Source organism: Phacochoerus africanus, chromosome 8 (assembly GCF_016906955.1).
Source record: "Phacochoerus africanus isolate WHEZ1 chromosome 8, ROS_Pafr_v1, whole genome shotgun sequence".
In the NCBI taxonomy this organism is placed as follows: Eukaryota; Metazoa; Chordata; class Mammalia; order Artiodactyla; family Suidae; genus Phacochoerus; species Phacochoerus africanus.
In genome coordinates, this window is record NC_062551.1 from 49,210,150 (window position 1) to 49,227,279 (window position 17,130).

General features: G+C 53.4%; 1 protein-coding gene across 1 annotated transcript; it reads left to right on the forward strand.

The window, feature by feature from the left end:
- The first annotated feature begins 2,577 nt into the window (after positions 1 to 2,577).
- On the forward strand, positions 2,578 to 16,703 carry LOC125133637 (cytochrome P450 2S1). The gene is made up of 9 exons (XM_047792006.1): positions 2,578 to 3,034; positions 4,737 to 4,902; positions 7,016 to 7,165; positions 7,616 to 7,776; positions 7,914 to 8,093; positions 10,870 to 11,011; positions 12,018 to 12,205; positions 15,077 to 15,218; positions 15,315 to 16,703. Exons 1-9 carry the CDS (start codon positions 2,858 to 2,860, stop codon positions 15,494 to 15,496), a joined length of 1,488 nt encoding a protein of 495 aa, XP_047647962.1. The 5' UTR covers positions 2,578 to 2,857; the 3' UTR covers positions 15,497 to 16,703.
- The last annotated feature ends 427 nt before the right edge of the window (positions 16,704 to 17,130 follow it).

The following is a 17,130-nucleotide window of genomic DNA, read 5'->3' on the forward strand; positions in this document are numbered from 1 at the left end:
TCCAATTCGACCCCTATATATATTTATGCATTTCATTGTATGTAAATTTACCTGGGAGGCGGCAGATGTTAACCGTAGCAAATTGTACACATGCTGATGCGTTTAGGGGTACTGGTGTCTGCAACTGTCTTTGAAATGCATCCAAAAAAAAAAGTGAATTGAGGGACAAGATGAATGGATACATAACAAAGCAAGAATATTACAGAGTTATGGGTGGAAGCTAGGTGGTGAATATACATGTGTCTACTATATTTTTCAAAGTTTTTCTAATAAAATGTTAAATGAAAATGCAGGGCGAACATAGTAACTTGCTGCCGGAAACACTTCCACTGCTTCCCTTTGCACTAGAAATAAAATGCAAAATCTTTTCCACAACATCCTCGCTGACCTGCTCCCCTACATTCAATTGTTGATGCAACACATATTTATTGAATATCTACTGTGCGGCGAGGCACTGGGGGAAGACAGCGTGGATCTGACATTGTAACCATCTTCTGCCTCAACAAGCCATCGCATTGCCCTGGCCTTGATGCATCCTGAAATTATCTTAATTTATAATTTCATTTGCATGGAGATAAGCACTCTGAGAGGGCAGTGTCCCTCTGTTACTCATAGCTGCATGTCTAGGTCTAGAGCAAAGTCTTATTTACAATTAGACCTCAGTAACAATTAGTTGAAAGGCTATCAGGTGGCATTTATTTAACACTTGATATGTATGCACCTTGCCCTGTTTTAAGTTGGGTGCACACACACGTACCGATTTAATCCTGGAACAGAGCCCCATTTTACAGAAGAGTTAACAGAGGCGCAGAGAAGCTAGGCTGTGAACTCAAGCAGTTTGGCTTCTGGCATCATTTTTCTAACCACTATTGCTAAGTGAGTGAATGATCAATCACTCAGACTAGCCTGAGAGGTTTATTTATTTATTTTTTTTTTTTTTAATTTTTTTTTTTGGTCTTTTTGCTATTTCTTTGGGCCGCTCCCACGGCATATGGAGGTTCCCAGGCTAGGGGTTGAATCGGAGCTGTAGCCACTGGCCTACGCCAGAGCCACAGCAATGCGGGATCCGAGCTGAGTCTGCAACCTACACCACAGCTCACGGCAATGCCAGATCCCCAACCCACTGAGCAAGGCCAGGGACCAAACCTGCAACCTCACGGTTCCTAGTCGGATTTGTTAACCACTTCGCCACGACGGGAATTCCCTATTTTATTTTTTTAATATTACTCAATGAATTTATTACATTTGTAGTTGTACAATGATCATCACAACCCAATTTTATAGCATTTCCATCCCAAACCCTCAGTGCATCCCCCTACCCCCTCAACCTGTCTCCTTTGGAAAGCATAAGTTTTTCAAAGTCTGTGAGTCAGTATCTGTTCTGCAAAGTTCATTCCGTCCTTTTTTCAGATTCCACATGTCAGTGAAAGCATTTGATGTTGGTGTCTCATTGTCTGACTGACTTCACTTAGCATGATAATTTCTAAGTCCATCCATGTTGCTAAAAATGCCAGTATTTCGTTCCTTTTAATGGCTAATATTCCATAGTGTATATGTACCACATCTTCTTGATCCACTCCTCTGTCAGTGGACATTTAGGTTGTTTCCATGTCTTGGCTATTGCAAATAGTGCTGCAATGAACCTTGGAGTACATGTGTCTTTTCGAGTCATGGCTTTCTCTGGAGAGATGCCCAGGAGTGAGATTGCTGGGTCAAATGGTAGTTCTATTTTTAGTTTTCTGAGGAATCTCCATACTGTTTTCCACAGTGGTTGCGCCATTTACATTCCCACCAACAGTGTCATAGGGCTCCTTTTTCTCCACACCCTCTCCAGCACTTATTGTTTGTAGACTTTTTGATGATGGCCATTCTGGCTGGTATAAGGTGGTACCTCAGAGAGGTTTGATTTGCGTTTCTCTAATCATGACTGACACTGAACATCTTTTCATGTGTTTCTTGGCCATCTGTACGTCTTCTTTGGAGAATTGTCTGTTTAGATCTTCTGCCCTTTTTTTGGTGGGGGTTGTTTTTGTTCTTTTGGTATGGAGCAGTAGGAGGTGTTTATAAATTTTAGAGATGAATCCCTTGGTCAATTCATTTGCAAATATTTTTTCCCATTCTGTGGGTTGTCTTCTTGTTTTGTTTAGGGTTTCCTTTGCTGTGCAGAAACTTTTAAGTTTAATTAAGTCCGATCTGTTAATTTTTGTTTTCACCGTCGTGACTCTAAGAGGTGGATCTGAGAAGATGTTGCTGTCATTTACATCAGAGAGTGTTTGGCCTATGTTTTCCTCTAAGCGTTTTATAGTATCTGGTCTTATATCTAGGTCTTTAAGCCATTCTGAGTTTATTTTCGTGCATGATGTGAGGGTGTGTTCCAGTTGCATTGATTTACATGTATCTGTCCACACGCACGTACCCACCCGACAAGCACTCACACGCGAACGCACACCCTGGTAGCAGTGAGGAGGGAGGCAGGAGGTGCGGAGAGTGAGAGGGGTCACTGCCAGGCACTGGGTGTGGCCTCCTGGAGGCGGCCAAGGTCTCCGGCTTCAGGTTCCTCCCCTCTGCCCACGCCCTACCTGCGGCCCAAAAAGCTGTCTCCGCCCCCTCCAACCTGGGTGACCGGGGAGACGACCGCTGGAGCGTGTGTCCCCGACACCAGGCAGCGGCGGCAGTCTGGGAGAAAGAAATCCGGCGGCAGGGAAAGAACCTTGCCCTTAGGCCAGAGGAAAGGCTAGCTGCCCCGCCTCCGTCCGCCAGATTTCGCTTCGCCGTTGAGGGAGCCGCCCGGCACCCGCCCCCAACTGGCCCAGCCTCGTGGAGCGTCTGGGAACCGCAGAAGCAGCAACCTGCCGAGATGGAGGCGGCAGGCACCTGGGCGCTGCTGCTGGTGCTGCTGCTGCTGCTGCTGCTGGCGCTGGCGCTGCCTGGGATCCGGACCGGAGGCCACCTGCCCCCTGGGCCCGCGCCGCTGCCGCTGCTGGGGAACCTGCTACAGCTCCGGCCCGGGGCTCTCTACTTGGGACTCATGCGGGTGAGGGGCCGCGCCGCCGCCCTGGCCAGGAAGGAGTGGGGGCGGGTGCCAGGACCAAGAGACCCAGGGACCCCCAGGAGAGAAAGCAGGCAGAGAGGCCCTTGGGTATCCTGGAGGATGCAGGCAAAGGGTCCCAGGGCAGAGCAGCTGTGGATGCTCCGGGGTGGGGCAGGAGTAGGGGTCCAGGGCTGAGAGGAGGAGTGGGGGGAGTCTTGGGGAGAGAGGATCCTGGGGTGGGGGGCTAGGGGCTAGGAGGGGCAGAATTTTGCCTACAGAACCCTGGAGAGAGTTTGAGAGCTAGGAAGCAGGATCCAGAGTGGCAGGGGTCCCGGTTTACAGAGACCAGCAGACTCCTGGCAAGGTTGGGCGTGGAGGGGCCGGGCACCAAAGCTGAGAAAGACAGTCCTCAAGCAGAAGAGAAACTGACGCTGTGATGTGGTGGCTTGTCCCAGCGAGAGAGGGAGTACAGGGGGAGCCATCCTGAGGAGGGGGATAGAGAAGGAGAGTGTATCCCCCCAGGGTGGAGTTGGAGGCAGAGGCTGGAGTTCCAGGAATCTATCTGCAGAGACCTAGGGGGATGTGGGGGGTGGGGCGTGGAGCTGGGTGGAGCTCAGCTGGGAGGAAGCTGGAAGTTCCTGGGACAGAGAAAGGGAAGAACATGAAAGAAGGACCGAAGCCCAATCTTTTGGGATGGGCGGGTGGGAAGAGGCCAGAGATTCCCTGTTCAAAAAGAGTCTGGGGTCTTTCAGGATGTCTCAAGGAGGGTGGCAATCTTGGAAGAAATGGGACCGTGGCTAGGTGGTATCTGCTCCAGAATTTGAAGATTTAGCACGGATTGAAAGGGATGGCTTGGAGTTCCCATTGTGGCACAGTAGTTAACAAATCCGACTAGGAACCATGAGGTTGCGGGTTCGATCCCTGGCCTCGCTTAGCATGTCAAGGATCTGGCATTGCCGTGAGTGAGCTGTGGTGTAGGTCATAAACTTGGCTTGAATCTGGCGTTGCTGTGGCTCTGGCATAGGCCAGTGGCTACAGCTCTGATTTGACCCCTAGCCTGGGAACCTCCATATGCTGTGGGTGCGGCCCTAAAAAAACAAAAAGACCAAAAAAAAAAAGAAAGGAAAGGAAGGGGTGGCTTGGAGTTCCTGTTGTGGCTCAGCAGTAACGAACCTGACTAGTATCCATGAGGATGAGGGTTCAATCACTGGCCTCCCTCAGTGGGTTAAGGATCTGGCATTGCTGTGGTGTAGGCCAGCAGCTACAGATCTGATTCCACCCCTAGCCTGGGAACTTCATATGCTGCATGTGCAGCCCATAAAGGAAAAAAGTGGGGGTGGCTACTGGTTTTTTTGGGGGGGAGGGGCGCTGAGGGATTTGGGGAGACCACAGCTGCTGATGGCCATTTTTGCTGCCATGTGTCTGAGTTGTCTCAGAATCAGGAGTTAGGGCTCTGCCAGGAGTTAGGGAAACGGGGACCAGAGTGAGTGTTGGGTGACAGAGTTTGGGGAAAGAGGACTCTGAGAGTCTGATGCAAAAAGAGAACTAAGCCTCCCAGTGGAGACGATTTTGGTTTGAGGCAGGACGGGAGGGGTTCCTCCTGGGTGGCTCATCTAGTGACAGGAGCCACGATGAAGACACGGAGACGATAAGAGACCGCAGCCTGCCCCACAGCACTGGTCCCCTTCTCGCTTCCTGCCCCCAGCTGAGTAAGAAGTACGGGCCGGTGTTCACCGTGTACCTGGGACCCTGGCGGCGCGTGGTGGTCCTGGTTGGGCACGAGGCTGTGCAGGAGGCCCTGGGGGGTCAGGCGGAGGAGTTCAGCGGGCGGGGGATGGTGGCGACGCTGGACGGGACCTTTGACAGCCACGGTGAGTCATAAAGGGAGTTGGAGGCTGCTGGGTCCCGCACTCAGAGCCTGCCACCAGGTACGGTATGTGACCTTGTGTGCGTAGTTCAGTGTCTCTGGGCCTCTGTGTCTCCATCTATAAAATGGGGTGATAACGGCTCCTCTTACCTTGGATTGTACTGAGACCATACAAAGTTAGTTACCTGGTTATAGTCGTGTTATTACTGCTCCAGGTGAAGCCCCAAGGCTGAGAGGAGGAGGGAGAGAGTTGGAGGCACTGGGAATTAGTGGGCAAACACGCAATGTGTACAAACCATTCTCTATGTTAAGAGTGAGTGCAGGGAGTTCCTGTTGTGGCTGAGAGGAAACGAATCTGGCTAGTGTCCATGAGAATGCATGTTTGATCCCTAGCCTCGCTCACTGGGTTATGGACCCAGCTTTGTTGTGAGCTGTGGAGTAGGCCGCAGACATGGCCTGGATCCCGTGTTGCTATGGCTCGGGTGTAGGCCGCGGCTACAGCTCTGATTCGGCCCCTAGCCTGGGACCCTCCATATGCCACAGGTGCGGCCCTAAAAAGACAAAAAATAAAAGGAGTGAACGCAGGAGGCTGGTGCCCGGTGCTCTGGGGAAGACAGCAGTGACTAAACAGCCCCCGTCCTGCTCCCCCAGGAGCGCCCAGACCTGTCGGGAGACAGACCTGTCACCAGACAGCGACATTCCAGGGAGGTCAAGGCCGACCTTGGGGAAGCCCTGGGACTGGAAGAATTTGTAGAGGCACCTGGTGGAGGATGTCCAGGAAGTCTTCCTGAAGGCCCGGGTGTTTAAGCCAAGACTCATAGGATGAGTGGGTTGAATACTCCTAGGATGAAGGGGGTCCAGGCAGAGGGACCAGAATGTACAAAAGCCTGGAGGTGACAGAAGCATTTAGCCATCAACTCGCACATTTTCAATACGCCTGGCTTAGGACTGGGGACACGGTGATGACCGTGACAGAGGTGTGACCTGTCTTACTGTAGGAGAGGGGGGTTTTCCAACAAGACAGTGGAGGGAGAGACTAGAATTCTACAAGGAGAGGTACAGCCTTGAGAGCAGGACACAGGGGACCTTTACCAGCCAGCGGAACAGAGGGAGTGGAGGGGGGGAACGGGAGGAATCCGGGAAGGCTTCCCAGAGGAGGTGACATGTGAACTGAGATATGAAGACTGAGTGGAGTTAGTGCCATGAGGATGAAGAGGCGAGTAATCCAGGAGGCGGGAACAGCAACGGTAAAGGCCTGGGGTGGGGGTGGGGGGCTTCCTGACACCTTTGAGGAAGTGAGAAAAGGCCTTGGCAGTTGCAGTGGGATGAATAACAAAGCTGGAGAAGCCTGCAGAGCCTGCTCTTGCAGCGCCTGAGTCGAGCCAAAGAGTTTGGTCTTTGGGTTTTCCTGAGAAAGGATAGAGAAAGAGTTGAAACTATCCTCCGGTTGCTGTGTGGGTGCCCAGGGAGGGGACTGGGCTGGACCAGCCCTGAATGCAGGCTTCTGCCTGGGGCATGGAAGGGCTGGTGGCTGAGACCAGGAGGAGAGACATTGAGGCCAGCTGGGGATAGTGCAGTGGAGGGGCGGAGGGGACTCAGGAGGAGGCGTCCAGGAGGCCACTAAGGGCTGACATTCCCTAAGTGGAAACAGCTCAGGGCATCACTTGGATAAAGTAGGAAAACAACGCAATTCCATTTTCCTTCCTCCCTATGGAACCTCCGATGGACATAGGGCATGAACCACAATAATTCTCCATAAATGTTGGGATGGATGGATGGATGGGAGGGAGAAAGGGAAAAGAGGAAGAGGAAGGAATGATAAACAGATGGGCGGGGGGGACAGAGGAATACGAAGCTGGAGAGAGGGAAGAAATCTTCACTCACGCTGCTTAATCGCAGAACACAGGGAGCCTGAATAATCCCAGTTACCAGCTCCTCATGAGAAGGTCACCCTCTGACCCGAGGGTAGGCATTTATTGAACACCTCCTGAGTTCTCCTCCATGGGCTAGGCTGGTATGGACCCAGGACAGGGCACCTCACTGGGTGGAAGGGAGGAGTCCTGGGGGTGGGGGTGGGGAAAGGGCCGGTCCCTCCTTGAGTCTAGCCTTGTGTGCAGGTGTTTTCTTCTCCAGTGGGGAGCGCTGGAGGCAGCTGAGGAAAGTCACCATGCTCGCTCTGCGGGACCTGGGCATGGGGAAGCGAGAAGGCGAGGAGCTGATCCAGGCGGAGGCCCAGCGTCTAGTGGAGGAGATCCAGGGGACGAAAGGTCAGGTCGGCTGGGCCAGCAGCCTGTCCCAGTGTGGGAGAGCCTTCCCTCCGGGGCTGGGCTGGGGACCCTGGTCACTCCACCTCTGTCCTCCACCTGCTGTCTCTGTCCCGCTGTCTCCCTGAGGGTCTCTGTGTCCCTGATGTTGTCACATCACATTCCTTCGGGCTCTTCACTCCCTCTATTTCTCCTGTCTTTCTCTCCTCTAAGTCTGTCTCTGTCTTTGTCTCTCTCTCCTTGTCTGTCTCTCTCTTTCCCAGTCTGTGTCTCTCTCTGTGTCTCGTTCCCTGACTGGGTCTGTCTCCCAGTCTCTCTTTCCTTATCTGTCTGTCTCCCTGTCTGTCTGTCTCTGTCTCACTCTCCATGCCCATGCCTGGCCCCCACTCCTTCTTTGCGGATCTGCCCCGCCCGTCCCCATCACAAACGCCCTCCCTGCCTCCTTGTCCCCAGGACGGCCACTTGACCCGTCCCTGCTGCTGGCCCAGGCCACCTCCAACATCATCTGCTCCCTCATCTTTGGCCGCCGCTTCCCCTACGACAATGAGGAGTTCCAGGCTGTGGTCCGGGCGGCCGGCGGCACCGTAGTGGGGGTCAGCTCCCCGTGGGGCCAGGTAAGTGCACAGAATCCCTCTCCAGCCACCTCCCCCAAAGGCCCCTGCCCGCCTCTTCCGCGACCCCAGAGCCCCCTGTCCGCCTGCCCTCTGCCCAGGGCCGGGCCCGGTGGAAACAGCTGCCCCTCTCCCGGCAGACCTACGAGATGTTCTCCCGGCTCCTGCAGTACCTGCCCGGCCCCCACACACAGCTCCTCGGCCACTTGGGCACCCTGGCTGCCTTCGCCGTCCAGCAGGTGCAGGAGCACCGGGGGAACCTGGACGCCTCCGGGCCGGCACGCGATGTTGTAGAGGCTTTCCTGCTGAAGATGGCAAAGGTGGGGGAAGGGCAGGGTGGGTGGGGGGCTCCCGAACAGCACTGGTGGCCTGGCTGGCACCCTACCCCGGGGGAGCTGGGCCACGCGCTCAGCCTCCCTCTGTCTCTCTCTGCCATGAACGTGTCTCTGCAGGTGTGAGCCTGGCTCTTCTCTCCGGGGCAGGTTCTCGGCCTCTCCCCGTCCCCACCCCCACCCCGGGTGTGTCCGAGTCACTTCCATCTCTCCGCCTGCTCCTCGGCCCTGTGACCTGCCCCCAGCCAGCCTCGCCATCACTTCACCCCACCCCCACCTCCCTCCACCCACGCAGGCCATCGCCTGTAATGAACTATCACTGACTCTTGAAACCTTGCGATGTCCAATTACACTCGTGACATCCACTCTATTAATTATGTGAGAACAAGCACCACATGAGAAAATTAGAATGAGTTTTGAGTTGTACATGCTTTGCAATTATGGGAAATATTCAGGACTGCATTCTTTGAGTAAATGCATGCAGCCACCCTGTTCACGGAGAGAGAGGAATTTTTTTCTTAGCTCTGTGGCCCCATTTGTTTTCCCTTTTTTTGGCCTCACCTGAGGCGTGTGGAAGTTCCCGGGCCAGGGATTGAATCGGAGCCACGGCTGCGATGACACTGGACCTTAACCCGCTGCACCACAGCAGGAACTCCATATTTTAAATTAAAATTTTTGACTAGATTTGGTATTCACATACACACTACTGTGTATAAAATAAACAAGGACCTACTCTATAGCACAGGGAACTGTATTCAATATCTTGTAACAACCTATAACAGAAAAGAATCTGGAAAAGATGTACAATATATGTATATATAGCTGAATCACTTTGTTGTACACCTGAAACTAACACAACATTGTAAATCAACTATACTTCAATTAAAAATTAAAAATTTTTAAATTTAATTATAGTGAAACACACATAACATGAAACTCCCCATTTTAGCTTTTTTTTTTTTTTCTTTGCTTTTTAGGGCCGCACCTGTGCCATATGGAGGTTCCCAGGCTAGGGGTCAAATCAGAGCTACATCTGGTCTACGCCACAGCTCATGGCCATGCCAGATCCTTAACCCACTGAGTGAGGCCAGGGATCGAACCCACAACCTCATGGTTCCTAGTCAGGTTCATTTCCACTGCTCCACGACGGGAACTCCCCCGTCTTAGCCATTTTTAAGTGTACAGTTCAGTTGTGTTAATGTTTCTTGCCACCTTCCATGTCCAGAATGCTTCAACTTGCAAAACTGAAATTCTGGACCCATTAAACAAGTCCCTGTCCTCCCCACCTCCAGCCCCCCGCAACCGTCCTACTACTTTCTGTCTTATGAACGTGACTCCTGTAGGACCTCACATAAGTGGGATCACACAGTTATTTGTCCTTTTGTGACCTACCTCACCTAGCATGATGTCTTCGGGTTTCCTTCGTGCTGTTGCGTGTGACAGGACATCCTTCTTCGGGCTGACTCCTCCTCCACTGTCTGACATGCTACATTTTCTTTATTCATTCATCCATCAGTGCACACTTGGGTTGCTTCCACTTTTTGGTTCTTGTGAATAGTGCTGCTATGAACATGGGTGTGCACATGTCTCTTAGAGACCCTGCTTTCAGTTCTTTCGGATAAATCCCCAGGAGTGGAATTGCTGGATCATATGTTTAATTGTTTGAAGAACCGCTGTATCATTTGCCACAACAGCTACATCCTTTTATAGTCCCACCAGCGGCGATGGGTCCAATTTCTCATCCACGCTTGTCATTTTTTGTTTGTTGTTGTTGTTGTCGTTGTTTTTTCCTTTTTATGGCCTCACCTGCCGCATATGGATGTTCCCGGGGCCGGGGTCGTATTGGAGCTGCAGCTGCTGGCCTGCACATCAGCCACAGCAACGGAGGCTCTGAGCCACATCTGTGACCTTCTCTGATCCACCCTGCAGCTTGTAGCAACGCCAGATCCTTAACCCACTGAACAAGGCCAGGGATCAAACCCAAATCCTCACCGACACTATGTCAGGTTCTTAACCCACTGAACCATAATGGGAACTCCTGCTCGGTTTTGTTTTTTTTTTTTTCTTTTTGCTATTTCTTGGGCCACTCCCGCGGCATATGGAGGTTCCCAGGCTAGGGATCGAATCAGAGCTGTAGCCACCGGCCTACACCAGAGCCACAGCAACGCGGGATCCGAGCCGCGTCTGCAACCTACACCACAGCTCACAGCAATGCCGGATCGTTAACCCACCGAGCAAGGGCAGGGACCGAACCCGCAACCTCATGGTTCCTAGTCAGATTCGTTAGCCACTGCGCCACGACAGGAACTCCTGCTCAGTTTTTTATAGTGGCCATTCTCTTTCATTTTTAACACTTCTAAACTTGAGAGACCTAACACTAAGAGCCCACTTCCCAACTTCCCCACACATTTATTTAAACTCTCCAATAGGAGTTCCCATTGTGGCTCAGCGGAAACAAATCTGACTGGCATCCATGAGGATACAGGTTCGATCCCTGGCCTTGCTCAGTGGGTAAAAGATCTGGCGTTGCCGTGAGCTGTGGTGTAGGTCACAGATGCGGCTCCGATCCTGTGTTGCTGTTATAGCTCCGACTTTACCCCGGGCCTGGGAACCTCCATATGCCCTGGGTGTGGCCCTAAAAAGACAAATACATAAATAAACTCCCCAACACACCTTTAACTTGCTGTGCTGCACCCCAGACCAGGCTGGGAGGGGGCTCTCCTTGGCCTGTGTTCTCTGAGCCCCTCTGTCTGCTTTCTCCCAGGAGAAGCAGGACCCCCACAGAGAATTCACCGACAAGGACTTGCTCATGACGGTCATTTATCTTCTGTTCGCCGGGACCGTGACCATCAGCACCACGATCCGCTACACCCTCCTGCTCCTGCTCAAATACCCTCGGGTCCAAGGTAGGAGCCTCTTCCACCAGCCAGGCCTGGGAACAGGAGGGAGGGCTCGAGAGGAAGAATGCTGAGGAGAGCAGACCGCCTGAGCCAGAGCCTGGAGGTGAGAAGGAGCTCAGCGCCAGGGGTGTTTGAGGAGCGAGGCATTTGGGGACTGCTGGTTGCTGGTGAGGCAGAGCAATATGAAAAATGAAGCAGGAGACATCTCCAGCCTTGTCGTCTTGGTGGTGCATCATGTGCCTCATCCTGAGCAATGGGGAGCCGTGGAAGGTTGTTGAGCAGGGGAGGGCAGGGTCAAATGAGCATTTAGAAGAATCCGTGGAGTTCCCCTTGTGGCTCAGCAGTTCACGACCCCAGCTAGTATCCATGAGGATGCGGGTTCAATCCCTGGCCTTGCTCAGTGGATTAAGGATCCGGCGTTGCCTCGAGCTGTGGTGTAGGTCGCAGACACAGCTTGGATCCCCAGTTGCCGTGGCAGTGGTGTAGGCCGGCAGCTGCCGCTCTGATTCGACCTGGGAACTTAACATAGGCCACACATGCAGCCCTAAAAAAAAAATAGGGTTATCAGAACACAGGCGATGCTGAAGTTGGGATGGCTGGGGATGCTGGAAATGCACCTCAGGGAACCCCAGCATTTCAGGATCTGGCAACCGCTTTAAACTCTCTCAAACCAGTGGTGGGGGGGAGGCTGACCTGGAAGATGGGCTCTGGGATCCAGTGGCCTCGATGGAATGGAGTCAGCCGTGACAGGGGCCCTCAGCGGCCTCGTCTGGGGAAAGGGGCTGGTAACAGTACCCCCCCGCCACAGGCTTGCCGTGGGAGTTGAGAGAGGAGAGACGTGATGCCCAGCACACCGGATGAGTGGGCCCCAGGCCCCGGAGGGCTGGAGGACTCTTTCTTCCTGCCCTCCAGCCTCCCCCCTAACCACAGCTGCTCCAGAAGTTGGGGTGTCAAAGGGGAGAATCACGCCCCCCCAACCTCTGACCTCCAACCTTCTTCTTCTTGGGCGCAGAGCGAGTTCGGGAGGAGCTGACACGGGAGCTGGGGGCTGGCCAGGTGCCAGGCCTGGGGGACCGAGCCCGCCTCCCCTACACGGACGCTGTTCTGCACGAGGCACAGCGGCTGCTGGCACTGGTACCCATGGGAGTGCCCCGAGCTGTCACCAAGACCACCCGCTTCCGGGGGTACACCCTGCCCCAGGTGGGTGTGCGGGTCGGCCAGGCCCCCCCAGCTGTCTCTGCCTCGGGCCTGAGTCTCTGCATCTCTGACTTTGTGTCTCGGTCTCTCTGTCTCCGTTTCTCCGCACCTTCCTCCTTCTCTGTCTCCGTCTCCCCTCTGGCTGACACCTCCCTCTTTCTCTCTCTATCTCCCTCTCTTTTTGTAACTCCCTCAAGTCCCTGCCTCTGTTCTCTCTTTTTCTTTCTGTGTACACTTCCCTTACCTTTTGACTCTGTCTCCGAACCTTGGTTCCCCCAGGTATCCAGTGGATCCTAATTCTACCTCCTTCTAAGGTGGTTGAGACAATCAGAGGAGGTGACAGGCAGGGAATCAGCTTGAGAACTGAGGGCTACAGGGGCCCTCACCCTCAGCCAGGATACCAACACTCACAACTTGGCTCTCCCTTCTTCCCACCCGCCCCCAAATGGGACTCCTCTCCTCTCTCAGATCCTGCCCCTTCATTCGAAGCAATGCAGAGCTTTCACCACCAGGGGGCAACATCTCCCTGGAAACCCAATAGTGCCTTCTGGGCAAGTGCTTTCTTGAGCGTCATTATAAAATCCAACTCAGAGCAGTTAGAATCCAGTCCTGCTGCTTTCTAGCTGAGACTTTGGACAAACCACTTCACCCTCTGAACCTCTATCCACTCCTCTTCTAAAATAACAATAGCATCAGCTTGAGATTGTAAGGAATCTGTAAAAGGATGTTTGTAAAACACCAACTGAGGAGTTTCGTCGTGGCTCAGTGGTAAGCAAATCTGACTAGGAACCATGAGGTTGCGGGTTCGATCCCCGGCCTTGCTCAGTGGGTTAAGGATCCAGCATTGCGTGAGCCGTGGTGTGGGTCGCAGACATGGTTCGGATCCTGCATGGCTATGGCTCTGGCATAGGCCGGCGGCTATAGCTTCAATGAGACCCCTAGCCTGGGAACTTCCATATGCCACGGGAACGGCCCTAGAAATGGCAAAAAGACAAACAAAACAAAACAAAACAAAACAAAAAACACCAACTGAGCTCTTTCTGCAGAGGCTCCTGTGTGGGGTTCCTGTGTAGTCACCGGAGCAGCTGTTGCTAAAGCAATGACTAGTGCAACTACAGCAACTACTGCTAGTGATAGCAGCAACAACAGGCATCAGTGGTGGAGGACCTGCTCCATGCCAGCAATTATTCTAAACGCTTTACATGTATTACCTTATTTAATAATTTTCAGAACAATCATACAGCATTATCACACCCCTTTGACAGATGAGGAAACTGAGGCCTTGAAAGATCAGAAGACTTGCCAAATTTACCCAGCCTACAAGTGGTAGGGGCAGGATTCAAACCCAGAGCCTATGTTTTAAACACTGCTATCTGCCTTTCTCCTATTTTAACAGCAATAACATGACCTTTTCCTAAAGCCTCGCTCACCTTCCCAACTCACAGCCCCGTTAAACAGTCCCTAGCAAAGGCGAGCCCTCTCTTTTTCACCCTCCACCACGGTCCTGAGAACATGGTAACTCTAAGCTCAGCTGAAGGGGCTGCCATTCTCCTTGAACCTGGGCAGGGAAAGCCTCCTTGGACTCCCCTCTCCCACCCACCCTTCTCCTCCAGAAGATCACAGTGGCAGAAAGCGAGAATCTGAGCCAAGTGGGTTAGGACAGCTACGGCTGAGTCACAACATACCCCCAAAGTTTAAAAACAAAATTTAAAAATAACTAGCTCTGCCATGTCCAAATGTTGTCTTGAGCAGATTGCTTCAGTTCTCTGGGCCTCTGTTTTCCTTTTTTTTTCTTTCTTTTTTTGTTTTGTTTTTTTTTTTTTTTTTGGCTGCCCTGCAGCCTATGGAGCTTCCAGGCCAGAGATCAAATGCAAGCCTGAGCTGTGACCTATACCACGCCTATGGCAATGCCAGATCCCTAACCCACTAGGCCGGGCTGGGGATTGAACCATCATCCCTGCATCTACAGAGACACCATTGATCCCACTGGGCCACATCGGGAACCCCTGTTTTCCCATCTTTAAAATGGGGATCTTGAAGTTCCTGCTGTGGCACCGCAGGATCAGTGGCCGGGGCCCAGGTATTCCATATGCCATGGGGAGGCCAAAAAAGAAAAAAAAAAAAGAGGAAGAATCCGACTGCAGGTGCTTGGGTCGCTGTGGAGGCGCAGGTTCTATCCCTGGCCCTGTGCACTGGGTTAGGTATCCAGTGTAGCTGCATCTGCGGCATAGGTTGCAGCTAGAGCTTGGATTCAATCCCTGGCCAGGGAACTTCCACATGCTCCAGGTGCAGCCATAAAAAATAAAATTAATAAAAGGGGGGGGGGTCTTATTAGTAACAGTTCCCAAGCTTGTTAAAAAGATTTTGTGAGGAGTCCCTATCTTGGTTCGGTGGTTAACGAACCTGACTAGTATCTATGAGGATGCAGGTTCTATCCCTGGCCTCGCTCAGTGGGTTAAGGATCTGGCATGGCTGTGAGCTGTGGTGTAGGTCGCAGATGTGGCTCAGATCCCGCATTGCTGTGGCTGTGGTGTAGGCCGGCAGCTGTAGCTCCAATTCGACCCCTAGCTTGGGAATTTCCATATGCTGCCAGGGAGGCCCTAAAAAGCCAAAAAAAAAAAAAAAAGATTTAGTGAATTTGTGTGTATGATTGTGAGTGTGTGTAAGTATGATACATGTACCTATTCCATAAAGGATAATATATATCTAAGGCTTAATAAAGTGCCTGACCCGTAATAAGCACTCAATCAACACTGATGCCGCTGTGTTTCATGAGCCACTTTCCCCAACACCCCAGATTTTCGTGCTCGGCCCTTGGGAACTGAAGGCCTGGGGAATGAGGCATATTTGTAGTTTTATTATGATTCCCCTCAGGGCACAGAGGTCTTCCCCCTCCTTGGCTCCATCCTGCATGACCCCGAGATCTTCGAACAGCCCGAGGAGTTCAACCCAGGCCGATTCCTGGATGCAGACGGAAAGTTCCAGAAGCAGGCGGCCTTCCTGCCTTTCTCCTTAGGTATCGGCTAGGCCCACCCCTGCTCCCCCGCTGGTCCTTCCTCAAGCCTGGGTGTGAGGACAGCTTGGCCCAGCCTCAGCTCTCCCTTCCCTCCAGGTAAGCGCGTCTGCCTCGGCGAGGGCCTGGCGAGGGCCGAGCTCTTCCTCCTGTTCGCGGCCATCCTGCAGGCCTTCTCGTTGGAAGGCCCGAGCCCACCGGGGGCCCTGAGCCTCCAGCCAGCCATCAGTGGCCTTTTCAACATCCCCCAAGCCTTCCAGCTGCAGTTCCGGCCCTGCTGACCTCCACACCCTTCCCACCGTGTGCACTGGATGTGGGAGGGAGCCTCCACGGTGGGCCTGGACACGGCTGTGTCTCCAGAGCCACACGTCTACACCACAGGCAGCCACATCCACAAAGTCATCAGCCCACGCAGCTGTCACATGCAACCACACATCCAGGCACACCCACGAGGGCCACAAGGCAGCTTGGCCACACAGCTTGGTTCGGACCTAAATTGAGCCACATTCCTGGATAACCCACCATCTCACACAAAACACAGCTCCCCTGGATTCGCAACCCACACATGGGAGTTCAGCTGCCACTGTCACAAGCCACAGAAACAGCCAGTGTTCCCGGCCCACATGCCCTCTGCTCTTTTTTTGTTTTTCCTTCTGGCTGCCCCCCGGCATATGGAGTATCAGATCCGAGCCGCAGTCAAGACCGAAGCTGCAGCTGCGGTGATGCCAGATCTTTAACCCACTGCGCTGGGCCAGGGATTGAACCTGCATCCCAGCGCTCCCAAGATGCCACCAATCCTGTCGTGCCACGTCAGGAACTCCCCACATGCCCTCCACGCATCAGCCCTACCAGTGCCATCCTGTCTGAGAGCCTGGTACAGAAAACATGCCCCATGCTGGGTCATGTCACCACACAGAGGACCTCCTTGTCCAAAGCCCTGTGACCATACTGCTATCCAGGGACAATTCTGTCACCATCCACATGCCCCCAACCACTAAACCACACAGCCAGCCCACATGTGACAATGGCCTGCTTCCTGAACATCTCACCGAGACACGCCACTGGCACAGAGGCACAGCCCCAGCCTCCTCTGCCCCTTCAGCCCTCAAGGGCTCCCCTACCCAGGCATCCCATCCCCAAATGCTCCCCAATACAAACACACCCGCAGCGTGCAATTAGGCACCAGCCTGGGGATCAAGTAAACTTGGACTCATGGGGACCCTCAGGCCAGGGGAACCCACACGCACCGGCTTATATAACCATGTTGAACACGTTCCCTGTACCTCCCCCCGCAAAACACACGCACTCACCCCCTCCCCGCCCCTACTCTGCATCCACGTCCCAGTTAGACCCAGTGGAAGGGGCCAGATTGCAACTCCCCGTGTCGGGGCAGAGGCCAGGTCTGTCTGACGTCCCTGTGACTCAAAGGTCCCCTTTTTGCAATAAAAGTTCATTTCTGGCCCCTGGTCTGGCCCCGGGCAGAGCCTAGTTCGAGTGTGAGTACGGGTGAGTACGGGGTGGGGATGGGGACCCACCCCTCCCTCGAGGCGAGGCGGGAGCCGAAAAACACGGCCCCGCCCACCCGGGCTGCTGACCTCAGTGGCAGATGTGCAGGGGGGAGGGGAGCTGCCTTGGCCTCACTTCCGGTGGGGCGGGGCGGGGGGGCGCCGAGAGAAGGTCCCGGGCAGACGTGCAACCCCGCGGGTGGGGGTGCAAGGCCTCAGGGGAAGCGTGAAGGTGATCCCTTGGGCGGTCTCCCAAAGTGAAAGCGATGCTGAAACACTACCCCTCCTCTCAACTCCGGCTCTTCGGTCACCAGAAGCATCTTTTTATTCGTCGTTTTTATTCGTCGTTTACCTCCTAAGGAAGATTTCAAACACACAACAGGCGAGAGAACCTTACAACGAACCTGTGG

Bases quoted from the DNA above. Each gene is read 5' to 3' on its own strand.
- LOC125133637 (XM_047792006.1), top strand. From the start codon at position 2,858: ATGGAGGCGGCAGGCACCTGGGCGCTGCTGCTGGTGCTGCTGCTGCTG. The intron at 7,166-7,615 runs GTCAGGTCGGCT...CCTTGTCCCCAG, and splicing joins GGAGATCCAGGGGACGAAAG to GACGGCCACTTGACCCGTCC. The intron at 11,012-12,017 runs GTAGGAGCCTCT...TCTTGGGCGCAG, and splicing joins CAAATACCCTCGGGTCCAAG to AGCGAGTTCGGGAGGAGCTG.